This window comes from Dromaius novaehollandiae, unplaced genomic scaffold, assembly GCF_036370855.1.
Source record: "Dromaius novaehollandiae isolate bDroNov1 unplaced genomic scaffold, bDroNov1.hap1 HAP1_SCAFFOLD_33, whole genome shotgun sequence".
Taxonomy (NCBI): Eukaryota; Metazoa; Chordata; class Aves; order Casuariiformes; family Dromaiidae; genus Dromaius; species Dromaius novaehollandiae.
Window position 1 is genome coordinate 2,957,429 of NW_026991456.1, and position 25,451 is coordinate 2,982,879.

At 57.7% G+C, this 25,451-nt stretch overlaps 1 protein-coding gene and 1 pseudogene across 1 annotated transcript; both read left to right on the top strand.

Annotated features, from left to right (window-relative positions):
• Positions 1-11,840: 11,840 nt before the first annotated feature.
• LOC112997036 (class I histocompatibility antigen, F10 alpha chain-like) lies at positions 11,841-14,806 on the top strand. The gene is made up of 6 exons (XM_064504460.1): positions 11,841-11,935; positions 12,190-12,450; positions 12,608-12,880; positions 13,015-13,287; positions 13,369-13,470; positions 14,142-14,806. The coding sequence occupies exons 1-6, from the start codon at positions 11,869-11,871 to the stop codon at positions 14,159-14,161; spliced, it is 996 nt and encodes a 331-aa protein (XP_064360530.1). The 5' UTR covers positions 11,841-11,868; the 3' UTR covers positions 14,162-14,806.
• A 3,486-nt stretch (positions 14,807-18,292) lies between these two features.
• LOC112997037 (class I histocompatibility antigen, F10 alpha chain-like) lies at positions 18,293-22,234 on the top strand (annotated as a pseudogene).
• The last annotated feature ends 3,217 nt before the right edge of the window (positions 22,235-25,451 follow it).

A 25,451-nucleotide genomic window follows, 5' to 3' on the forward strand; every position in this document is an offset into this window, starting at 1 on the left:
CAAGACACTTCGGGAATACTGCCAAAACAGAGGTTGCTTTGCTTTTCCTCTTGTCAAGCCTGTTGGGAAATGGCACCTCTCTTGGGCAGGTCTGAAGAGAGCAAGGACTCTCAGCAAAAGGCTTGGGGACAGCAGGCTAGAGTAGATGTGTTACAAGGCAACCCTGAGAAGCTCAGAAAGAATGTTTGAAGTAGGTAGATTTGGATAACTTCTATCTTAGATAGAATTTGCTTAGCATGAGTAGCCGCACACTTGCTTAGCATAAGTAGCTAAATTTGCCGAAGCCTTAGGCCGCGCTCCTAGTTCGGTAAGAAAGGGCCCCAGAGCTGGTGCAGGCTGGAAAGATAAGGGAGTTACAAGCAGTCTGCATTCCTGTGCCCCACTCTCCGAAAGGGAGGATGCCAAGGCTGAGAAATAAGGCCTGTTTGGGTGCCAGGACCTTGGGAAGCAAAGCCTCCTCTCACTGTTGAAACAGTGTTAATTAAGGGGTCTGGATTATGTCCTCTTCGTCAGGACCTTGGGAGATAACGTCTACTGACCTAGCTGGGACAGTGTTAATTGATCAGGACCTTGAGAAGCAGGGGTGGGACCCAGGGAATGAAGAAATCACTAACCAATCAGTGTACAAGGGAAAGTCGCAAATCTGGCAATTTGTTTGTATAAATGCTACCTGAAAAGTTGGGGGGGTGTGCTCGATTTGTGGGAGACCACCGAGCACCCAGGCTTGCGCAACTCTGAAATAAATAAATAAATGTCTCTCCTGAGTGTGTAATTATTGGCTCATTGCACACCGGGCAACGAATCCGCTTTTCGGACAACAGTTTTCTGGCGACTCTGGTGGGACCCTCGCTGTAAAGCCTTGCCCGGATCGTCTTGCCAGTTCCGGCAGGGAGACGCTGCTCATCAGACTCCAGCGCGCACCGACCGTTTTGTTCGGGGACTCCGTGAGCACCCTCCCTGGTCGGAACAGGTAAGCGACTCAAAGGTGCAACGCAGTAATTATTAAGAGACATTGCATAAAGGGTATGATACAAGGGTAATTGGTTGTGGTAACCAAAGGTAAGCTTTGTACACGTTTGGACAGTGACGACTGGAGTGTACGAAAGCGTAATTGGTAAGAACGTTCTTTTAAGGGTGGTAATATGGGAACAGGACAATCTGTGGGGGTATCCTCCTGTTCTCCTTTAGGATGCATCCTGAAACATTGGAGAAAGTTTGGTGGGAATCCTTTAACAAGGAGAAAATTAAAGGAATACTGTACTCAGTGGTGGCCAATGTATAAACTGGAAGATGAGGAAAAATGGCCAGAAATGGGAACGCTAAACTATAATACAATCTTGCAACTTATGTTGTTTTGCAGAAGACAGAACAAATGGGATGAGGTCCCATATGTAGATTTGTTCTTCTCTCTGAGAAATGATCATGAAACTAGAAAAAAATGTAAGCTGTTGATTTCTGATTCAAATGTGTTAATGATGATGGGAAACAAAGAGAAAATGTCTCGGTGTTGCTCTGCTTGTAGCATTGGGAAAAGATGTTTAAAAGCGGGTGATGAGGAAGAGGATGTACAATTATTGGTCTCTCCTGAAAGAGATCAAGATAGTGTTAATAGCAGAAATAAGGGAAGTGAGGCATGTAGCCCGATTGCAGGCAGAACTCGGGCCACTCGGGCTCAACAAAATCCCGTGATTCAGGCCCCGCTGCGTCAAGCAGTCGGACCAGACGGGATGCCTGTGTATGTGAAGGTCCCTTTTTCAACTACAGATTTAATGAATTGGAAGGAGTCTACCGGGTCGTACCGAGAAAATCCAGAAAAAATGTATCAATCCTTTAAAATGATAATTGAAAATCATAATCCAGATTGGCAGGATTTACAAGGGCTTTTAAATACTTTGCTTTCACCTGAGGAGAAAAGAATGGTATTAGATAAAGCTCAAGAGGAAAATGAAAAGCAAAATGCCAGAGACAGACCAGACCGTTTTATGCCGACCCGGAAACCGGGTTGGGATCAAAACACAGGGGCAGGCAGGTTAATGACTAAACAGTACCAACAGTTAATACTATATGGGGTAAAGCATGGAGTGCCTAGGCCCACAAATATTGCAAAACTATATCAAGTCGCACAGGGTAAGACTGAGGATCCCTCTGCATTTTACGAGCGGTTATGTGAAACTGCCCGAAAATGGACAGACTTGGATCCCGAGGACGAAGCAAATAAAATAACTTTTACTACATTATTTGTAGGACAATCAGCACCAGATATAAGGAGAAAGCTTCAGAAAGTAGATGGTATGTCGGGAATGTCGATATCGCAATTAATAGAAATTGCATATAAGGTGTACAATAATAGGGAAGAAGTAGAGAGAAAGGAAAAACAAAAGGAGAAACTGAAAGATAAGAGGCAAAATGCTGCAATCTTGGCAGCTGCATTTGCCCAAGCACAAACTCCCTCTCAGGGAGGGAGTTTTCCGAAAGGACAAGGACGTAGAAGAGGGTATAGAGTAAGAGGGAATTTAAGAGATAGAATTCCGCTAAGGAGAGATCAGTGTGCAATTTGCAGGGGGAAGGGGCACTGGAAAAATGAGTGCCCGAAGAGACAAACAGATCATTGGAAACCTGAGTCTGCATCTGTTCCAGAGGCAGATTTGCTCATGATTGGTACAGAGGATTCAGACTGACGGGGACCGGGGGTTGAGGAATTGGATTCCCCAGCCGAACCCCTGGTTTCAGTAAAGCTGGGGAACGAAACAGTTAAATTTTTAGTAGACACTGGAGCAGCACACTCAGTACTAAATAGCTGTAAGGGACCAATGAGTAAATTCTCTATGCCAGTAATTGGGGCCACGGGAAAGCGAGAGGTTAAACCTTTCTGTCAACCAATTAAATGTGAAATAGGAAATAAAGTGTTAACACATGAATTCTTATACATGCCAGAATGCCCATTACCCCTAATGGGGAGGGATTTACTGAATAAACTGGGGGCACAGATAACCTTTGATCAAAACAAAGTTAAGGTGCACATTCCACAAAGTAACGCCTGGAAGGCACAAGCATATATGTTGCAGAAAACACTGGATTCCGAACAGGTGGAGGATGGACCAAGTGAAATTCCCTCTGAAGTAATGGACGCAGTAATCCCTTTTGCGTGGGCAACGGAGAAACCTGGAAGAGCCAGATGTGCAGAGCCGGTAAAGGTGGAATTAAAACAAGGAGCTAAACCGGTAAGGCGAAAACAGTATCCCATGAAGTTAGAGGCCCGTGTTGGACTGGAGCCTATGATTAATAATTTCTTAAAGTATGGACTGTTGAGAGAATGTCAATCCGAGTACAATACTCCAATCCTGCCTGTAAGAAAACCACATTCACAAGAATATCGTCTAGTACAGGATTTGCGAGCTATTAACCAGATAGTGACTGATGTGCACCCGGTGGTACCCAATCCATACACTTTGTTAACAACGATAAATGATTCCAACGTCTATTTTACAGTATTGGACTTAAAAGATGCTTTCTTCTGTATCCCTTTGGAGGAACAAAGTCAGCAATTATTCGCCTTTGAGTGGGAAAGTCCTACAACGAAACGCAAAATGCAGTTGTGCTGGACAGTACTCCCTCAAGGATTCAAGAACAGTCCTACAATTTTTGGTAATGTACTTGCAAAAGAATTAGAATTATGGCAAGGTAAGAAAGAGACCACTACCTTATTACAGTATGTGGACGATATCTTACTGGGGGCAGACACTATTGAAGAATGTAGAGAAACAACCATCAGTTTATTAAATTTTCTGGGAACAGCGGGATACAGGGTATCTCGGAAAAAAGTACAGATCATGAAGGAAAGCGTAATCTATCTAGGATTTGAAATATCCCAGGGGGAGAGAAGATTAGGAATCGAAAGAAAAGAAGCGATTTGTCAGATCGCCCCCCCAAAATCAAAAAGAGAACTCAGGGGATTTTTAGGAATGGCTGGGTGGTGTCGCCTGTGGATACCTAATTTTGGATTAATGGCAAAGCCTTTATATGAAGCTGTTAAGGGGCCGGGAGACTTGCTGGAGTGGACTCCAGAGTGCCGAAAAGGATTTGATGAAATCAAGATTGCTCTCATGAGTGCCCCTGCATTAGGACTTCCGAACCTAACAAAGCCATTTGAGCTTTATGTACATGAGAGAGGGCACCAGGCTTTGGGAGTGCTTGTACAGACTTTAGGAAACTGGAAAAGACCTGTGGCTTATTTTTCAAGACAGCTGGATAAAGTAAGTGCAGGGTGGCCAGGATGCCTCAGAGCAGTTGCAGCTGCTGTGCTGTTAATACAAGAGGCACGGAAATTGACATTGGGACAAAAAGTGACTGTTTATGTGCCATATGCTGTTGCAGCAGTTTTAGAACAAAAAGGGCATCACTGGTTATCCCCAAGTAGGATGGTGCAGTACCAGGCAGTGATACTTGAGCAAGAAGATGTAACCATGAAGGTGTCTAATACCCTTAATCCGGCATCTCTATTACCAGTCCATGAAGAGGGGAGGTTGGCTCATGACTGTCTGCAAACTATTGAGCGAGTATATTCCAGCCGTCCAGATTTGAGAGATATTCCATTGCAGAATCCAGACTGGGAATTATTTACCGATGGGAGCAGTTTTATAGTAAAGGGAGAAAGAAGGGCCGGATACGCTGTTGTCACTTTGGAAGGAGAAATCGAAGCAAGATCGCTACCAGCAAATACATCTGCCCAGAAAGCAGAACTGATTGCTTTAACCCGGGCTCTGGAATTATCAGAGGGAAAACGAACTAATGTGTTTACAGATTCAAAATACGCCTTTGGGGTTATACATGCCCATGGCGCAATTTGGAAAGAAAGAGGATTGCTATCTTCTCAAGGGAATCCTATAAAATACAGTAAGGAGATTATGGGACTACTCAAAGCAGTTAATAAACCCAAAGAAATAGCAGTAATGCATTGCAAAGCGCACCAGTCCGGACAGACTGACATAGTTAAAGGGAACAAAAGGGCCGATGAGGCTGCAAAAAGGGCAGCATTATCCGTGTCGGTGGCAGCCTTAGTTCCAGAAAGAATGTTAAAAATGGAAATTCCAGTATACACTGAAAAAGAAAATAAATTAGCAGAAATACTGAAATGCATAAAAACTCCCGAGGGATGGTGGGTGACATCTACTGGACAATGTGTGGTAACTTTGCCGATAATGAAGAAGCTGATGAAGCAAATACATGATAGCACCCACATGGGAGCCGAGTCACTTGTTGAAACAGTTAAAAGATTTGCTGTGGGAGTCAATATGCTAATAATTGCAAAAGGTATTACACAAAAATGTGAAATCTGTCTTAGAAATAATCCCAAGATTCAGAAGAAGCCCCCCCCAGGGGAAGTAAAAAGGGGCTTTATGCCCGGGGATTACTGGCAAATTGATTTTTCTGAATTACCAAAATGTAATGGATATAAATATTTGTTGGTAATTGTTGACACCTTTTCAGGATGGCCTGAAGCTTTCCCGTGCCGTACCAATAAGGCCAGGGAGGTAGTAAAAATGTTATTAAAAGAAATTATACCAAGATTTGGGGTACCAGAAGGGTTTTCTTCAGATAGAGGACCTCATTTTATAGCAGAAATAGTACAGCAAATCTCAAAAATACTACAAATTAAATGGGACTTACATACCCCCTGGAGGCCACAATCCAGTGGAAAAGTGGAAAGAATGAATCAAACCATTAAGAGACAGGTAGGAAAATTGTGTCAGGAGACTCAGATGAAATGGACTGATGTTTTACCTCTGGCATTATTAAGAATCAGAATAACCCCAAGGGTTAGGGAGAAAGTTAGTCCATTTGAGATTCTGTATGGTAAACCTTACACTGTAAATTTAACTGGAAATGAAATTCAAATGCACGTTAAGGGCGATCAAATTTTAAGTGATTATCTCTTGTCTATGGCAAAGGTTCTTACTTCTCTCCGTAGGTACATCCAGTTAAGATCTCCTGTACTTTTAGATTCACCTGTACATTCATTCCAGCCAGGAGATCAAGTGTACCTTCGGACCTGGAAGGACGAGCCGTTGGTAGAAAAGTGGAGGGGACCGTATCTTGTACTGCTAACAACAAATACTGCTGTGAAACTGCAGGGAATTGATTCCTGGATCCACTATACCCGAGTGAAAGCAGTACCTCGAGAGACGTGGAAAGCTGAACAAGTTCAACCTTTAAAGTTAAAAATATATAAAGATATATGAGTTGTATTGGAAGCAAATCGGTTTTAAATTTAGATTGTATTCAGGGAAGAATTGCTTTAATCTGTTTGTTAGGAATAGGGTTAATATTGTTGTTATGGTATCTGTGTAAAAATGATGTTGTCCTTAATAACCAGGGGAGAAATGTGGTGGTTAGCTTTTCTAGGTTACCTGAGCCAAACAATTAAAGGGAATCAGGAAGGATTTTGGAATCACAATCTCCATTTGGAAGTAATTATGGAACAGATCGACCTACTAGGTTTCAGTCATTTGTAAGGTGGCTGTTTCCACAGTCGGGAGTGAGTGATAAAACCTCTGATGCCATTGCAGCTTTATGTTATTGGCATCTCAGGGAGGCGTATGTACAGTAATAAATACTAGTTGCTGTGTATATGTGGATCAAAGCGGGAGAATTTCTACCGATCTAAATGAAATCTGGAAGCAGACTGAAATCTTACATGAGGTTCAGAAAGATGATACTTCTTTCGGATTTGAAGAAATATGGAAATGGTTGACTTCCTGGTTCCCTGATGTGAGCTCATGGGTTAAAAAATGTTTAACAATTCTAGGATTGATGCTAGTAATTTTTGTATGCGTTTATGTAGTGATTCAATGTATTTCTAAGTGTTATATGAAACTAATATGGGAAAGATTTTAAAAGAGTGAGACTAATATGAAAATGATCATATAAGTCTCAAAGGGGGGAACTGTTACAAGGCAACCCTGAGAAGCTCAGAAAGAATGTTTGAAGTAGGTAGATTTGGATAACTTCTATCTTAGATAGAATTTGCTTAGCATGAGTAGCCGCACACTTGCTTAGCATAAGTAGCTAAATTTGCTGAAGCCTTAGGCCGCGCTCCTAGTTCGGTAAGAAAGGGCCCCAGAGCTGGTGCAGGCTGGAAAGATAAGGGAGTTACAAGCAGTCTGCATTCCTGTGCCCCACTCTCCGAAAGGGAGGATGCCAAGGCTGAGAAATAAGGCCTGTTTGGGTGCCAGGACCTTGGGAAGCAAAGCCTCCTCTCACTGTTGAAACAGTGTTAATTAAGGGGTCTGGATTATGTCCTCTTCGTCAGGACCTTGGGAGATAACGTCTACTGACCTAGCTGGGACAGTGTTAATTGATCAGGACCTTGAGAAGCAGGGGTGGGACCCAGGGAATGAAGAAATCACTAACCAATCAGTGTACAAGGGAAAGTCGCAAATCTGGCAATTTGTTTGTATAAATGCTACCTGAAAAGTTGGGGGGGTGTGCTCGATTTGTGGGAGACCACCGAGCACCCAGGCTTGCGCAACTCTGAAATAAATAAATAAATGTCTCTCCTGAGTGTGTAATTATTGGCTCATTGCACACCGGGCAACGAATCCGCTTTTCGGACAACAGATGGAGTGAAGCCAAAGTGTGAATGGAGGTAGACAGCAGTTGGGATGGCCATGGGGGTGCCCTTGCTGCCACGATGTTGTTTCTGTGCTTCATGCTAGGTCATGTCAAGCTGTATTTCTTCATCAGGTGCCTTCTGGGATGATTGTACTCGCCTGTCCTTGTGATCTTTCCGGGACTGTTAGGCTGTTCTTGTCACATGCCCTCCTCAGTGGTCTCTTGCACCAGGTCCAGCTTCTCCCCCTTCCGAGTCGCTGCATTCTGCTGGTTTGTAGCTCTTCACCTGGTGTTTTGTGACTCTGGCTCTTCCAGGCCATGTCTGTGGCCTTTCTGCCACTCTTGCACCCGTTTCCTCTTCCGCACCAGCATTTTCCCCTCTTGGCCTGAGCTGCTGCTTCACACGGAGCTGTAGTGCTGCAGGTGGGTGTTCCATTCTCTGCCCAGTCTTGCCTAGCATATCAGGGGCTCTGTTCTTTTCTGCAAGGCTGGAGCTTTTGTGGCTCTTCTGTCCTGCTTTCCTTAGACCAGAGTGATGCCAGCTTGCTGCCCCCTCCTCTGGAGAGACCTTTTGCACTGGAGGAAAGGGCTGGGCAGGCAGTGGAGCGTACGCTTTTGCAAGGGCCAGGGGAGCTTTTGGGAGCTCCAAAGAGAGAACTTGGAGCTCTGGCTTCGGCAGCAGGTGCTGAGGTGCCCTGAGGTTGGTAAGCCCAGGCTTTGGTTCTGGGGAAGCTGCAGGGCTGGGGTCCTGGGGGCTGGGAGGCTGCCCATGGCATGCTACCGAAACAGCTTTTCCTGTTGTCTTGGCTTCACTGCTTCTCTCAGCGACTGGATGCAGTCTGAGCACACCAGCAGGATGGTTGGTCGTGGCTAGCTGAAGGAGTGTAGAAGTCACGCTCCTGTTTTCTAGCGAAGGGTGTGGAAGTGTTGTCCGAAAAGCAGATTCGTTGCCCGGTGTGCAATAAGCCGATAATTACACACTCAGGAGAGACATTTGCTTCTTTATTGCAGAGTTGCGCACACCTGGGTGCTCGGTGCTTTCCCACAAATCAAGCACAACCCCCCCCCCCCCCCCCCCCCCCGGCTTTCCAAGTAGCATTTATACAAACAAATTGCAAGGTTGGCAACTTTCCCTTTTACACTGATTGGTTAGTGATTTACATACAATTCTAATTTTGCTTACACACCAATTTAGTCCTACACATGCTCAGGGGAGGGGTCTTCACCTGGGCACGGGTCTTTCTGATCTGTGGGCGTGATTTTTGGTATTATAATGAGGACAGTTCAGTCAGGGATACCTGGACCTCCAATTCTTTGGCCAAATTCGCAATACGTACCTAGAAATAAAACATTTGGATTTCATGTTTCTTTTACGGCTTCAGCAGTTCCAGGATGCCCTTGATTAAAGAATGCTTCTTTCCAGAAAATAGCGATAGAAGTTGTCCTATCCTGCCTGGTTTAAACAGCATGAACATTCCTTCTGAGCTTCCAGGGTTGTCTTGTAACAACATCCTTACGGCCATGGGGCACAGGCACGGCACAGGGACGTCCCGATGGCCATGGGGCACGGCCACAGCATGGGGACGTTGTGGAGGACAGACAAGGCGCTGTTTACTCCAAAGGCCTGCTGAGGAGGGGAAGGTATCACTGCTCACAGATGGGGAGCGGGACCGGGCGTAGGCCGGGTAGTCTCTCCCCGCCCGTGGACACACGCCCCAGCTTGTGCAGGGCGTGATAACACTGCCTTTGGCACCACCACCACTATTAACTGCTGCCAACCACTTGTGGCCTAAACTAACGTCAAGAGCCCGACCCACATCAAAGCTGCCTCACAAGTCAAGTGAAAGGGGACTCAACATCTACACATGCATGCTGATCAGCCATGAGGACTCGTGATGGGGCCTCCACTCTTCAGTTGTCTAAATCTGAAGAGCGGAGACCTTTGTCACGAGTTTTCATTGATTTCTGTTCCCTTTCCGTTTGAAAACCCAGCCAGCGGGTTGAGCCCAGAGGAGTGTGTCAGAGTGATATAGGTTCTGGCTACCGATAAGGACGGCAAGGAACCTCATTGCAACAGCTGCGCCTTAAAAACATATAAACCGTGACAGTAACAACAGCTCTGGGGAGCTCCCTCTCAGCTGGTCTGGGACGTGGGCATGGTGTGGGGGCGTCCTGATGGCCATGGGGCATGGGCACAGCACAGGGATGTCCCGATGGCCACAGGGCATGGCCCAGGCATGAGGACATCCTGGTGGTCTCAAGACACGGCCCCAGCACCAAGATGTTGGGACAGCCACCAGGCATGGCCCTGGCATGGGGACATCTTGATGACCATGAGGACTAGGGACATCTTGGTGGCCATGAGGACTAGGGACATCCTGATGGCCATGAGGACCAGGGACATCTTGATGGTCATTAGGCACAGCCCCAGCACAGGGACATCGAGATGGCCACCAGCCCCAGCATGGGGACATCCTGGCAGCCGCAGGGCACGGGGACACGTGAGGGGCCTGGATGCCTGGACCTCTCTGGTGATGGGGGGGAGGGAGCGTTTCTGGGGGGGGGGAGGAGCACCCAGCGGGTGGGGGAGGTATTGGAGGGGGGTGCGGGTGGACAGGGCACACGCATGTGCACTCGCACACAGCCCCATGCAGGTGCCCCCCCCCCCCCCCCCCCCCCCGCTGCGCGCGCTCCCACTGAGGATATGGGCTCGGGTTGTGAGTGCAATGGGGCGGGGGGCTGGGGATGTGGGTGCAATGGGGCAGGGGGGCTGGGGACGTGGGTGCAATAGGGCAGGGGGCTGGGACCATGGGTGCAGTGGGGTGGGGGGGCTGGGGACACAGGTGCAATGGAGCAGGGGCCTGGGACCATGGGTGCAATGGGGTGGGGGGCCTGGGTCCACAGGTGGTCGCGGGTGCTGATGGGACCTCATGCCTGGGTCCATGGATGCTGGTGGGTGCTGATGGGGTGGCCACCTGGGCCCATGGGTGATAACACAGTGTACAGGTGCAATGGGGCTGGACACCTGGGTCCATGGGTGGTGGTGGGTGCTGATGGGGTGGCCACCTGGGCCCACGGGTGCAACAGGGGTGGACACCTGGGTCCATGGGTGGCAGACGGTGCTGATGGGGTTGGACACCTGGGTCCATGGATGGGTGTGGGTGTTGATGGGACTGGATGCCTGGCTCCTGGGGTGCAACGGGGCTGGACGCCTGGGTCCCCGGGCAGCTCCTCACCCATGGGTGCCACCTTGGGCAGGTTTCCACATCTTCCAGTAGACCTACGGGTGCAAGGGGTGGGCCGGGGGGCACCTACCGGCGCTTGGCCTTCGATGGGCACCACTCCCTGAGCTCCCACTGCTGGCCCCGTGTCCCCATCGCCATGTCCCCGTGGTCTCCTGTCCCTATCCCTGCCCCCATCCCTGCATCCTCGGGTCCCCATCTCCATCGCCGGGTCCCCGTCCCTTGGCCGAGCCAAACTCCATCCCCGGAGCTGACCCCCGTCCCCACTGTGTCCCCCCATCCCTGTGACAGAGCCAGCTCCATCAGCGTCCCCACAGCATCCCCGTCCCCATGGTGTCCCCATCCCCACATCATCCCCATTCGCCTGCCGTCCTCATCCTCACCATGTCCCCATCCCCATGGTGTCCCTGTCCCCCTGCCCCTGCGACAGAGCCAACTCCATCCCCATCTCCATGGCATCCCCATCCCCACATCGTCCCCATCCCCACATCGTCCCCATCCCCACAGCGTGCCCCTGTCCCTGTGACAGAGCCAACTCCATCTCCATCCGCACGGTGTCCCATCCTCACGTCGTCCCCATCCCCACGTCGTCTCCGTCCCCACATCGGCCTCGGCCTCCCACATCGCCTCCACCCTCCCGCCCACCACGCGCTCCGCGGAGATCTGCCCGGCGCCCGGCGGCGTCACCGCTGCCGCGCCGCGCCATTGGCGGGCGGCCGCCGGCGGGGCCAATGGCCGTGCGACAAGGCGGAGCGGGAGCCGCGGCTCGGCGCTGCGCAGCGCCCTCCGCAAGCGCCCTCGCTGTCGCTCCTCCCAACCCGCCGCGCCGGGATCCGCCCAGCGCCTGGGGACGCCTCAGCCGACGAGAGCCGCTATTGGCGGGCGGGACAGAGCGCAGCCAATGGCAGTGCGCCGCAGCGGAGCCAATGGCGGCGCGGGGGCGTGGCCGCCGTGGGCTTCGACGCTGGGTGAGGGCGAGGGCGCTGGCAGCGAGGAGGCGGTAGCGGGGCGGGCGATGGGGCCGGGGCTGTTGCTGGCGCTCGCGCTGCTGCTGCTGGGGGGCGGCGGGGCGGCGGCGAGCGGTGAGTGCGGGCGGGGACCCCGGGCCCCCCTCTGCCCCCCCCGGCGCCGGGCTCCCCGTCAGCGGCCCCACGGACCGGCCTGCAACTGCCCCTGGGAGGTGCTGCCCCCCCGATCTGCCCCCTGGGTCGTGCTGCCCCACCCGACCCCCCCGACCTGCCCCCGGGATGTGCTGTCCCCCCGGGACGTCTTGATCCCCCGGATGCCCCCCAACGTGCCCCCCCCAGCCCCTCACCACCCCCACGTGTCCCCGCAGGCCCCCACTCCCTGCGCTACTTCAACACTGCCGTGACGGAGCCCAGCCCGGGGCTGCCCGCCTTTGTCTCCGTGGGCTACGTGGACGGAGAGCTCATCGATCGCTACGACAGTGAGACGCAGAGAGCGGTGCCGGGCGCGGCCTGGATGGAGCAGGAGGGTCAGGACCACTGGGACAAGGAGACCCGGATCAATCAGGACTGTCAGGAGGCTTTCCGTGTGTACCTGGACACACTGCAGGAGCGCTACAACCAGAGCGGGGGTGAGCGCGGGCCGGGGCTCCCAGCAGCAGCCGCTCGCCACCAGCGCTGGGGGCTGCGGGTCTGGGGTGCCCCCAGCCCTGCGCTGAATGCAGGGTCCGAGCCCCTGTGCGGGGCTGGGGCTGCCCCTGAGCCCCCGTCTCCCTGCTTGTGTCTCAGGGTATCACACACTGCAGCGCATGTACGGCTGTGACCTCCTGGAGGACGGCGGGATCCGGGGGTTTCTGCGGGATGCCTACGACGGGAAGGACTTCATCGCCTTTGACAACGACACGCAGACGTTTGTCGCGGTGGATGCTGGTGCGGTAATCACCAAGAGGGAGTGGGAGGCAGAGAATGAGACTGAGAGGCTGAAGCACTACCTGGACAACACCTGCATCCAGTGGCTGTGGAGATACGTGGAGTACGGGAGGGCCGCGCTGGAGAGGAGAGGTGAGGGCAAGGCGGGACCCGGGCTTGGCGCTGGGCCTGGGCACCCGAGGGCGCTGCTGGCGGTGCGGTGCGGCGCGTGCGTCCGGGGCTGGGCGCGAGCTGCCTGACCTCCCTCCCTCGCGCCGTCTCCCCAGAGCGCCCTGCGGTGAGAGTATCGGCCAAGGAGAGCCACGGCTTCGTGACCCTGTCGTGCCGGGCTCACGGCTTCTACCCGCGGCCCATCAGCATCAGCTGGCTGAAAAAGGGCCGCATCCAAGCCCAGGACACCAAGTGGGGCAGCGTCATGCCCAACGGCGACGGCACCTACCGCGCCTGGGCCAGCATTGAGGCCCTCCCTGCAGAGAAGCACGAGTACCAGTGCCGCGTGGAGCACGCCAGCCTGCCGGAGCCCGGCCTCTTCTCCTGGGGTGAGCGCGGGTGGCCGGAGCTCGCGGAGCGCCCGCTGGGGGCGGCTCATGGCCCCCGCTCACGGCCCCGCTCTCTTCCAGAGCCGCCGAGCTCCCTGCTGCCCATCGTCCTCGGGGCGGTCATCGCTGTGGTCGTTGTCATCGCGGCAATTGCTGGCTTTGTGGTCTGGAGGAGCAGATCCGGTAAAGCGCTGGGGTCGGGGAGGCTGGGGGAGGGAGGCCGGGAGGAGAAGGGGCCTGAGCCGGTGCCCTGGGGCCAGAGCGGAGCCAGGCCGCGAGGGGCCATGTGGCCTGATGCCTCTTTCTTCCCGCAGGGAGGAAGGAAGAGGGGTACGCGATTGCCAGAGATGAGTGCCGGGGCCGCTCCGTCCCGGGCCGCGCCCGGAAGCGGGGCGGCATTTGCTCTCTGGTTTCTGGTGGCCGTGGGTCTGGCGCGTCCCATCCCCCGCCTGCCCCCGTCTCCCCTCTTCCACGCCCTGCAGCTTTTGCCCAGCTGCGGGGCAGGGAAAGGGTTGGCGTCCCGCTGCTGGAGGCTGAGGTGCCTGGACGCTGCCCTCTGCTCCTGGCGCCCGTAAGGTGGCTCCAGGGCTGGGTCCCGGCCCGGCGTGCTCTGCCCCGGCCCGGCTTTGCCTGCTCCGGCTGCTGGCCGGCCGGGTGCTGCGGCTGGGTCCCTGGGGGCTTCTGCCCCTTCCCCTGGCTCCGGGAGGGGGGATTTAGCCCCACAGCACAGCTCCCATGGGGGATGGCGACATGGGGCCGGGACCCGCAGGACAGGGCGCGCACGGGGGTGCTGGGACACCCCCCCGCCCCCCGCAGCTCTGCCGTTATTGATTTTTCCTCTCTTGTCTTTGCAGGAAGCAATGCCGCCATTTAAGCGCTCCGTCCTGGTAAGCAAGGGGCCGCGGCCGGACCCGGTGGCACGGGCAGCGTGGGGCCCAGCCCACCCGAGCACTCGCTGTCTCCTCGCTGCAGCTCCCGGGACGCTGCCAAGCCCCCTCGGCTCCTGCAGCCCGGGAGCAGCAGCACCTGACGCCCCGCTCGAGGCTAAACCCGCCCCGTTTGGGTGCTCAGGCGCTGCGGGGTGCAGGTGGGCACCCGGGGGCGGGTCGGGGGCTCAGGCTTTTGTCTCACCACGCCTTGGATCTGCTCCCTGGCTCCGACGTGCTGCAAAAAGCTGTGAAGGTGGTGGGAAGCCCCTGGAGAAGAGGAGCGTTTGGAGCCTGCTCCTGCCGTGGTCCCAGCTCGGAGCTGGGGTAAAACTCACCGGTTTATTGGTGCATGAGGCAGGGTTTCCATCTGCTGGTTGCCTGGGAAATAGAGAATTTGCAGTATTTTTCAGCACTTGTCCTGGTGGCTCTCTTCGAACAAGAACTCTGTTTTTGCGGTGGGCCTCTTCGAACAAGAACTCTGTTTCTCTCGGGGGCTTCTGAACAAGAAGGCTGTTTTTTTGGTGTGTCTCGTAGCACAGGAATGTTGTTTTTAGGTGTGTCTGTTACAACAATGCTGTTTTCTGACTGCACCTCACTCGAGTTCGGTGGATTCCCCAGAGCCCCAGCCACCATTTGGGCATCCTTCAAGGCCCGGCCCCGTGGGGCAGCCCCCCACTGGGGTGTGTGTGGGGGGTCTGGCCCCACTCAGCGTGAGGGGGGTGAGCCGGCAGCACCCCCCATTTGGCCCCAAGGCCCAGCCCCCTCCAGGCTGGAGCGAGTCCCAGTGCTTTCACCCGCGGGGCGGCACTGGGTGGTTGGGGGGATGGAGCCTCCGCCCGCCTGCGCCAACCCCAGGCCGCTTCCTGCTGTCCTGGCCTGGGTGCCAGGGCCCCGGCGAGGACGAGGATGGCGGGGCGCTGGGGCAGAAGAGCTCAGGCTCCTGGCCTGCCGCCGCCACCCACTGCAAGAGGCAGAGGCTGAGACTGGGCACAGCTCGGCACAGGCACCTCCCCCACCGCCTGCTGCAGCAGGGAGCAGGCTCCCCCTGCACCCTGGGGTGCACACCAGTCAGCACCAGTGCTCCCAGTCCCATCCCTGGTCCTTGCCCAGCTCCCTAGGGTGCACACCAGTCAGTACCAGTGCTCCCAGTTCCGCACCCCAATCACTGCCCAGCACCCTAGGGTGCACACCAGTCAGCACCAGTGCTCCCACTCCACTCCTGGTGCCAACCCTGCACCCTAGGGTGCACACCAGCCAGCACTGGTGCTCCCAGTCCCGTCCCTCGTCCCTGCCCAGCACTGTAGAGTGCACACCAGTCAGCACCAGCGATCCCAGTCCCGCACCCCAGTCCCTGCCCAGCACCCTAGGGTGCACACCCGTCAGCACCAGTGATCCCACTCCACTCCCTAGGTCCCTGCTGTGCTCACCAGGGCCCTGCCCGGCCCCCTAGGCCGCAGCCCCGCGTCCCAGTACGGCCTCCCAGTCACTGCCGGGGGGACTGGGAGCGCCCCTGCCTCCACCCCCATAGGGACGTCGCGGCCGGGCGGCAGCGAGGCCGGAGGCTCCTGGCGCCCAGCGCTGGCGGCTCCTGGGCAGAAGCACCGGAGGAGCCCCGGGAGAGGTGCCTGGCCTCTGCCCGGAGACAACTCCCCGCAGGGAGCGGCGCGGCCAGCCCGGCCCCGGCCCCGGCCCCGGCCCCGGCCCCGGCCCCGGCGGGCAGCCCCGATTCCCCCCTTCGCTCGCCGCGTGTCCCCCCGGGCGGCACCTGAGCACTGTGGGGACGGAAACGGCCCAGCGCCCCATCGTCCCCGTCCTGCCGCGGCCCCGAAACCCCGCGTCGCCAGGGGCAGGACGCCTGGGTCCCCAGGGGTGACCGAGGGAGGGGCAGGACGCCTGGGCCCACAGAGGGGCACCCTGGGGCAGGGGGACCAGACAGGGGCCGGGCTTGTGGGGACATCCCAGGGGAGGTCCCAGGGGCTGTGGGGAGCCATAGAGGCCCCCTCAAGAGCTGGGGGGTTCCCAGGGAGAGTCCTGGAGAGGTCCAGGGGGGTGTTGGGGGTCTGCAGGGAGGTCTGGGAGGGGTGTCCAGGGGGGTGTCCACAAGAACGCTGTTTCTCTGGTGGTTCTCTTAGAACAAGAACTTTGTCTTTTGGTGTCTTAGCACAAGAATATTGTTTTCTGACTGTACCTCATCCCGTTTGGCCCTGGGGCCCAGCCCCCTCCGAGCTGGAGCGAGTCCTGGTGCTTTCACCCGCAGGGCGGCACTGGGTGGTTGGGGGATGGAGCCCCCGCCAGCCGCTTCCCCCTGTCCTGGCTCCGGGGACGGAAACAGCCCAGCACTGGCACCCCATCGTCCCCGTCCTGCCACGGCCCTGAAACCCTGCGTCACCGGGGCCGAGGCAGCAGTGCCCGAAATAAAGCTGCTTCGTGCCCTCGCCAGCACGTCCCAGCGTCCTTGTGGCCAACGAGCTGGGGTTGGCACCGGCGCGAGAGCGGCCCGGGCACTGGGGACATCCAGGGCGGAGGGGCAGGATGCCTGGGTCCCCGGCGGGGACCGAGGGAGGGGCAGGACGCCTGGGCCCACAGAGGGGCACCCTGGGGCAGGGGGACCAGACAAGGGCCAGGGGGGGCGGGGTTGTGGGGACATCCCGGGGAGGCTCCCGGCCGCAGCTGCTCGCTGTCAGCACTGGGGGCTGCGTTGCTGGGGTGCTCCCGGCCCTGCGCTGGGTGCCGGGGGGGGGTTGCGTGACGCCCCCAACGGGAGAGCCGTATCGGCCCCCTCAGGAGTTGGGGGGTCCCAGGGAGGGTCCTGGAGAGGTCCACGGGGGTGTTGGGGGTCTGCAGGGAGGTCTAGGAGGGGTGTCCAGGGGGGTGTCCACAACCACACTGCTTCTCTGGTGGGTGTCCGCACAAGAACTTTAGTTTTCTGCTGGGTCTCTTTGAACAAGAACGCGGTCTTCTGGTGGGTCTGTTCACACAAGAACGCGGTTTCCTGGTGGGTCTCTTAGAACAACAACTTTTGTTTTTTGGTGTGTCTCTTAGTACAAGAATATTGTTTTCTGACTGTACCTCACTTGAGTTTGGTGAATTCCCCAGAGCCCCAGCCACCGTCTGGGCATCCTTCAAGGCCTGGTCCCAGGCCCTGGAGGGCCCCCCAGGGAGGGCCCTGGAGAGGTCCAGGGGAGTGTTGGGGGGCTGGGGGAGCCTGGGGGGGTCTGGCAGGGTGTCCAGGGGGGTGTTGGGGATCTGGGGAGAGCCGGAGGGCTGGGAGGGTCCCGGGGGGCTTCCAGGGAGTGTGGGGAGGGGGCCAGGGGTGCGGCGCTCATGGGGAGGGTGCTCATGAGCTGGGGGGGCCCTGGGAAGGCTTCCAGGGGGGTCCAGTGGGGTGTTGAAGGTCTGGGATGAGCCTGGAACAGTCTGGGGGGGGGTGTCCAGGGGGGTTGGGGGGAGCCCAGGGACTGGGGGCAATCCCGGGAGGGTCCCAGGGGGGTGCAGGGGGGTGTTGAGGGCCTGGGGGGATCTGGGGGGTGTCCAGAGGGGTTTGGGGGGGTCTAGGGGAGCCCAGGAACTGGGGGGGGGCCCAAGGAGGGATCCCGGGAGGCTGCAGGGGTTGTTGGGGGTCTGGGGAGAGCCCCAGGTATCCGGGGGGGTGTCCAGGGGGGCTTGGGGGGTCTGAGGGGAGCCCGGGGACTCTGGGGGCCCCGAGGAGGGGTCCCGGGGGGGGGTCCGGGGCAGGTTGGGGGGAGTCGAGGGACGCGGGAGGTCCCGGGGGGGCCCGGGGCTGCGGGAAGGACTCGGGCAGCGTCCCGCGGGGGAGCCCGGCGGCAGCGCGGCGGCTCCGGGCGCCGTTGCGGTCCCGGGGGGACGCGGGGGTGCGGCCGTGGCCGGGGGGGGCCCAGGGTCCCGGAGGGGCCACGGGGGCCGCGCCGGGCTCCCCCTCCCCCCCGCCTCACCGGTCGCGCCTTTCGCTTTCGCTTCTCACAACCTGTCGCGCCGGGATCTGCCCGGCGCCCGGTGACGCCCGCACCCACGCGCGAAGCCATTGGCTAGCGTGCCGCAGCGGAGCCAATGGCGGCGCGGGGGCGGGGCGCGGGCGCGCGCGGCCGAGTCGCAGCGGCGCTGAGCGCGAGACGAGCGGCGGGGCCGGAGCGGGGCGGGCGATGGGGCCGTGGCGGCGGCGGCGGCGGCTGCTGCTGCTGCTGCTGCTGCTGCTGCTGCTGCTGCTGCGGGGCGGCGGCGCGGCGGCGAGCGGTGAGTGCGGGCGGGCGGGGACCCCGGGTGCCCCTCTGCCCCCCCCCGCCGGGCTCTCCGTCAGCAGCCCCACGGACCGGCCTGCAACCGCCCCCGGGAGGTGCTGCCCCCCCGACCTGCGCCGCGGGACGTGCGGCCCCCCCCGAACTGCCTCCCCGGGACGTGCTGCCGCCCCGGCCCCCCCCGACCTGCCCCCCGGGTCGTGCTGACCCCCCTGACCTGCCCCCGGTACGTGCTGCCCCCCCCGACCCCCCCGATCTGCCCTGCCGGTACGTGCTGCCACCCCCGGTCTGCCCCCCCGGGACATGCTACCCCCCCGACCTGGCCCCCTTGGATGTGCTCTCCCCCCCCCCCCCGGACCCCCTGACCTGCCCCCCTGGGACATGCTTCCCCCTCGACCCCTCCCCCCGACATCCCCAACTCGGGATGTGCTGCCCCCCCGCCCCCCCCACCTGCCCCCCCCCCAGGACGTGCTGCCTCCCCCAACTCCCTCAACACCCCCGCGGGACCCCCAGCTCTTTACCCCCCAGTCCCCCCCCCATCCTCCTGTCCCTGACCGCCCCCCGTGTCCCTGCAGGCCCCCACTCCCTGCGCTACTTCCTCACCGCCATGACGGAGCCCAGCCCGGGCCTGCCCGCCTTCGTCTCCGTGGGCTACGTGGACAGAGAGACCTTCTTGCAGTACGACAGTGAGATGCAGAGGATGGTGCCCCGCGTGGGCTGGATGGAGCAGGAGGGTCAGGACTACTGGGACAGGCAGACCCAGATCGCATACGGCAATCAACAGTTTGACAGAGTGGGCCTGGACACGCTGCAGAAGCACTACAACCAGAGCAGGGGTGAGCACGGGCTGGGGCTTCAGGGGCTGGGTCGGGGCTCCTGGCGGCAGCCGCTAGCCGTAAGCACTGGGGTGTGCGGGTCTAGGGTGCCCCCGGCCCTGTGCTGGGTGCCAGGGGGTTCGGTGACGCCCCCAACGCTTCCGGCCCTGGCGGGAGGCCGAGCTGCTCCGGTGCCGGCGCTGGAACCCGCGGGGTGCCCCGTGCCGGGACCCGGCTGTCCCGGCGGCTGTGCGGGGCTGGGGTGGGGGCCACCGCCAAGGGGGTCCGAGCAGCTCCGTGGGGCTGGGGCTGCCCCTGAGCCCCCGTCTCCCTGCTTGTGTCTCAGGGTATCACATAGTGCAGGCCATGTACAGCTGTGACCTCCTGGAAGACGGCGGGATCTGGGGGTTTCTGCAGGCTATGACGGGAAGGACTTCATCGCCTTCGACAAGGACATGCAGACGTTTGTCGCGGCGGATGCTGCTGCCCTAATCACCAAGAGGAAGTGGGAGGCTGATGAGTCTGTGTCTGAGAAGTGGAAGCACTACCTGGAGAAGAGCTGCATGGAGTGGCTGTGGAGATACGTGGAGTACGGGAGGGCCGCGCTGGAGAGGAGAGGTGAGGGTGAGGTGGGACCCCCTGGACACGGGGATGGGCCCCGGGCTCAGCGCTGGGCCCGGGCACCCAAGGGTGCTGCTGGTGGTGCGGTGCGGCGCGTGCGTCCGGGGCTGGGTGCGAGCTGCCTGACCTCCCTCCCTCGCGCCGTCTCCCCAGAGCACCCTGCGGTGAGAGTGTCAGCCAAGGAGAGCCACGGCTTCGTGACCCTCACAGCCTCTACCCACGGCCCATCAGCATCAGCTGGCTGAAAAAGGGCCGCATCCAAGCCCAGGAGACCAAGCGGGGCAGCGTCACACCCAACGGCGACGGCACCTACCACACCTGGGCCAGCATTGAGGCCCTCCCTGCAGAGAAGCACGAGTACCAGTGCCGTGTGGAGCACGCCAGCCTGCCGGAGCCCGGCCTCTTCTCCTGGGGTGAGCGCCGGCGGCCGGAGCTTGCGGAGCACCCACTGGGGGCGACTCTTGGCTGCCGCAAATATGCCTCTCTGGCTTCAGCTCTGTGCCAGAAACTCCTTCTATAACCTGTGGCAACCGGAGGTGACACGAGTGGAGCTCCTCAAGGACGCGAGGTCCAAGTGGGAGGTGCAGGAGGGGCTGTACGCCCATGCGCCCAGGAGGGAGCAGGAGCTGGGAGCTGGGAAGAGAGTCCGGGGAGCACCGGAGGATGCTGGCATGGAGTGGAGTGATGAGGAAGAGGACGTTGAAGAAGAACCTTTGCAATGGGAGGAGCTGGAGAAAAACACGGCCTTGGTCATGAGCTGGGTCAGACCGAGCCTCAGGAGCCTCTTGGCAGACCCACAGCCGTGTCCTGAGGAGGTGCCCTGCTCACCCATTGTGAAGGGCAGAGATGCTGCCAGGGAGGCAGCTGGTGACCTGCAGAGCACGCCTCTGGCCCCAGCAGTGCCCCGAGGAGCCGAGGCAGCGGCATCTGCTCTGGCGGGAGGCTGCCAGGACGCGGGGGACAGTGTGCCTCTGGCCCCATTGGTCAGCACAGGAGCAAAGGCGGAGGCCTCCCCCACAGCCAGAGACCCTGAGGATGCAGGGGAAAATGCTCCTCTGCCTCCATCGCTTCCCGCAGAGGCTGCGCCAGAGGCCTCCCACTTGTGCGGAGGCCCTTGTGGGGAGAGCAACAGCCTGCCTCTCCAACCACCATTGCCCAAAGAAAGCGCAGCAGAAGGCTCTGCCCTGGCCGCAGGCCTTCCTCACCAGGTGAGCAAGGAGCATGGCGTCGGCACCCACCACCAAAGGGAGGTGCGGTGTGAGCAGCGTCTGGGGTGTGCAGGGTGGGTGAGAAGAGCTGCCCCATCGCATGGGTCCCCTGCGGCCATGGTGAGAAGCTGTCCCCCCAGCCCTTTGCGCTCTGCACTCTCTGCCCTGGGGAAGATGCCTGGTGCTCTGCGTTTCCAAGTGCCAGAGGCCCCGGGCTGACGTGCCCTCCCCGGCCTGCACAGCATCCAGCCCTGGGGCATGGATGCTGAGCGAGGAGGGCAGGGGCAGCCCCAGCAGCAGCCGCCTCCCACAGCCAGCAAGCCAGCCCCCTTGTGCCACGCACCCGGCCACCTCCATTCCCCGCTGCCCGTCGTGGCCCCCGGCCCAGCCCTGCTGCTACGGCCCCAAGACAAGCCTTGTGCCATTGCCCAGCCAGCTGCATGTGCCTCCCCTTGGGGCTCGCGGCCACTCACAGCATCCCCCCACCCCAGACCCTTTGCCCCCTCCTATATCCCAGGGCACCAGGATGCTGAGCATGGCCAGCTGATATCACACAGGGGTGTGTTCCTGCTCTCCCCATGCAGGTTGCCTGTGAGCCCCAAGAGGAGCACAAGTCATCGTCTTCCCTCCGGCCCACGCCAGAGGTGGACTCAGGTAGGTACCCAGTTCGAGAGCCATTCTGGGGACAGCACAGCGAGCGGCACTGAGGCTGGCAGCAGGAAGCACCCAGGGGCTGGCCATGCCGAGGCCATGAGCCCTCGGGAAAGCCCTTGGTGCCAGGGACAGGCAGGTGCTTGCCCTGCGCCTGCCCAGCCCCTCGCCCACAGCTCTCCTTCCTCCACAGGCATCGCCGCCCTCCCGCATGCTGCGCCTTCCAGGCGATGGCCATTGCAGCTCAGGGCAGCGCTTCGGGCTCTGCGCAGAGCTTTTAGCTGCCGCTGTGTCTCAGGGCAGTGAGAGGAACAGCGCGAGGATGCAGCTGCCAGACAGGTGGCCCGAGATGGGGCATGGTGCAGAGCAAAGAGGCAGAGCGACGGAGGCTCTCTCCTGGCTGCTACAGCAATGCTGCCGCATCGTGTCCCACAGCCCATGTTATGCTTCCAATAAACCCTTTTAGCTTCTTCTCTGTGTTTCTGTGAGGAGAGCAACCTGTGAAGCCTTCCCCTCTCCCATTGGCTAACCTGAAATGGCTGCCCTGCGCCATCGCCCTGAGGCAGGCACAGCAGGCATGTACAGCACGTACTGCACGGATCACTGTGCTGAGGGAAACTTCAGCGCTGGCAGAGGCTGTATAAGGCCTCCTCGTGCTCGGACATTTTGTGGTCTTCACCAGACTCATTGCGAGCGTGAAACTCCCAACGGGGCTGAGGAAAGCAGGGGACGCCCCACTGGAACTAGGGCTGAGGCAAGGGAATGGGGCCTCCAGAAGGGGAGAAAGTCAGTACATGTGGTTATGTATTAGAAAGCTGAAACGGTCTTACCGCACGTGCTTGTTGTTTGGTTTGTGTGTGTTAAAGAAGCTTCATCCTTTGGCTCAGAGTCATAGGGCCTCATAATGGCCTTCTCATGGCCAATCCTGAAGAAGCAGTGGCCCATGCCATGGACACCGTTGTGAGGCACTTTGCTGCTCTGGCGGTGAATATTCCCCTCGAGAAATCTAAAGGACCAAATCAGGAAGTCCCATCCCTGGGGCTGATCTAGTGGGGTGGCCAGAGGATGACTCCTCCAGATGGCCTTACCCAGTTAGAAAATCTTCCACCTCCCTCCTCCCATGCAAAAGAATCAAATCAAGGGTGAGGGACGCGGCAGTTCTGGGCAAAACATATTCCAGGTGCTAGTCCAGTTGCCAGACCACTTTATAATTTATTAAAGAGACGAGCAGTATGGAGATGGGGGCTGGAGCACAAAGAAGCCCTTAAAGGCTTAATTCACTCCGTTCAGCAACATCAAACTCTGGCTCTAGGGTTTCTACCTCAGCCTTGCGAGTTACAGATTGGGATTAGTGAGGCAGCGTATCAGCGGGGACTGTGGCAAAGGCCCCCAGCAGGCGCACTCCTTATCCCCCTTCCCTTTGGGTCCCGAACGTGGAGGGGAGCCACACACCGGTAAGCTGAAGCCCTGAGCAAGGGTTCCTTGCAGTTTATCAAGCACTATCGGATACAGAGTCTATCAGCGGAGATGATGCAGATGCTACAGTCCGGACCCCACTTGCCCTCTTGCGGGGAATATGGGAGGTTGCCCTCCCTCCTCAGGCTAGAGCCACGTGTCCCACGCTACAGAAGGGGATATTCTATCTAGCCCATCGGATTTGGAGTTTGTTGCCGGATGGAGGAATGCCTTGGGGAGGTCTGACTGAGAGAGCTTTTTCCTCTGTCCCCTCACGGGAAGAGCAGAAGCTGATTCAAGTTAGCAGGAATGCTGCAGCTGGAATTTGTGCCAAGTTACCCAATGGTAAAACCATTCCTGTTACTCTCACACATGCACCCCCCACCTTGGAGATGGGCTTGCATTGCTTGTACCGACCAGGGCCAACATCACCTGTTATCTGAACAAGATCTCTTATCCAAGTGAACCAAAGCAACTGTGCTTTCTTGAGAGGTGGAAAATGCCACTCCGTCCCCAGAAGAATACGCCCTCCTCTCCCATGGGGAGATAAACATTGCCATCGGAGTTCTTTCTGGAAGCCTGTTTTTTGGAATGGGAGCAAGCTTAGCCCTGCGAGACCTACATTGACACCTACATTGACACCACCTTCACCGGTCAGGGCAACGTGTATGGTTGCCAGCCATTTTTATGGTTGTTTTCTTTTCCCTTTCCCCTGGGGGTACTGCTGACCCCTGGATAAATTGAGTCCCTTAGAATGCTCTGACTCCTCTTGTACGCAGCATCTCTCAAGCCCTCAAGAGGTCTGTTTTTTATGTATGAGGGATGTTATCTCAGCAGAAGATTCAGCAGTTCCCCTCACCGCTGCCCAGGCAAATGCTGCTGCAGGGGCAGCAGATGACCTTGACATTTTCCCTGCCACAGATGGAGCCAATCACAGCCTTACCCCCATGGGATGCATGGGCCCCCTTTCCCGGGGTCGACCATTCACCCTCAGCTGCCCCCTTGTCTAATACAACCTTCTGTTTGGAATTCACTTACCAACACAATCGAACGACAAATAACATGTTAAAGAATAGTGAACTGAAATGGTCTAGAGTTGACCACTTAGCACAACTTCTATCAAACTGGCTTAGCATGAGGAGCTGAATTTGCTGAAGCCTGAGGCCGCACTCAGGTAACAGGAGGAACTTTCACCTGGTTCAGGAAGAAGGGGCCCCAGAAGTGATTCAAGCTGGAATGAGAAGGAAGATTACAAGGCAGGGGAATCCATCAACAGAAGCCGCCACAGGAAAGAGAAGGAAAGCAGCCTGCCTAGGGACAACAATGGGAGCCAATGAAGACCAGGAAGACCCCAGACCCAAACATTACGATTGGTCTGAACCTTTGCCTGGCGGGTGGGGAACTTAGATTGCAAGGGTCGAATTGCCCAGGGATTTCTTTGTTTGGGGTCCCTCTTTGGGGTCACCCAGCTCGAGCTGTAATTACTACACGCACATCATTAAAATTTATTTATTGAATTCACTTTGAGATGGTTCCGAACTTCTCAGCGGGAACCTAGGCTTGGACCCTGTTATGGTGACTGGCGAGCCTAATTTTCCATAAGTTTGGTGACCCAGATGGGACCCTAGGTGACCACTGTCAGGGCCTCTCGTCTCCAAATGACCATCTGGTGCCATCAGGTGAGTTCACCTGGGATCTTTGGCACCAAGAGGCACCGAAAAGGTGAGTCTTAAATTCCCTCCTCAATTCTAAATTCTGGTTTGGTAACAAAGTGCACTGTAAGGGGTACACGGGCTGATCGCCCGAAGGCGTACCAGGCAGTGGGATGGGTTCGAGTCCCATTCCCGGAATTGGGATAGGTTTGAGTCCCATCTCGATCAACGCAGAAAGGGGAGTGTGCAGCCTGAGTAGCGTAAGGGGCACCGCAAGACTATAAAAACAGAAATCTAGAGTCACCGTGACTGGTGTGAGTGTGAACAATACTTTGAGTGTGTGAGTGTGCATAACCTGGGAACCGACCGGGGCACCTGTTGGCTGATAAAGCCGCCCACTGCGAAGGGACAGCAGTCCTAGCAGTCAAAGACTCGGCTGGTGGGAGTGCGATTCCCAGAGAGAGAGACTGAGAGAGACAGAGTGTGTGATCACACCAGCTGCAGGTGGGTATTGTGGGGAAGGGGGGAAAAAAAAAAGAGAGAGGAAAAAAAAAAGAAAGGTTTACCTGATGAACATAAG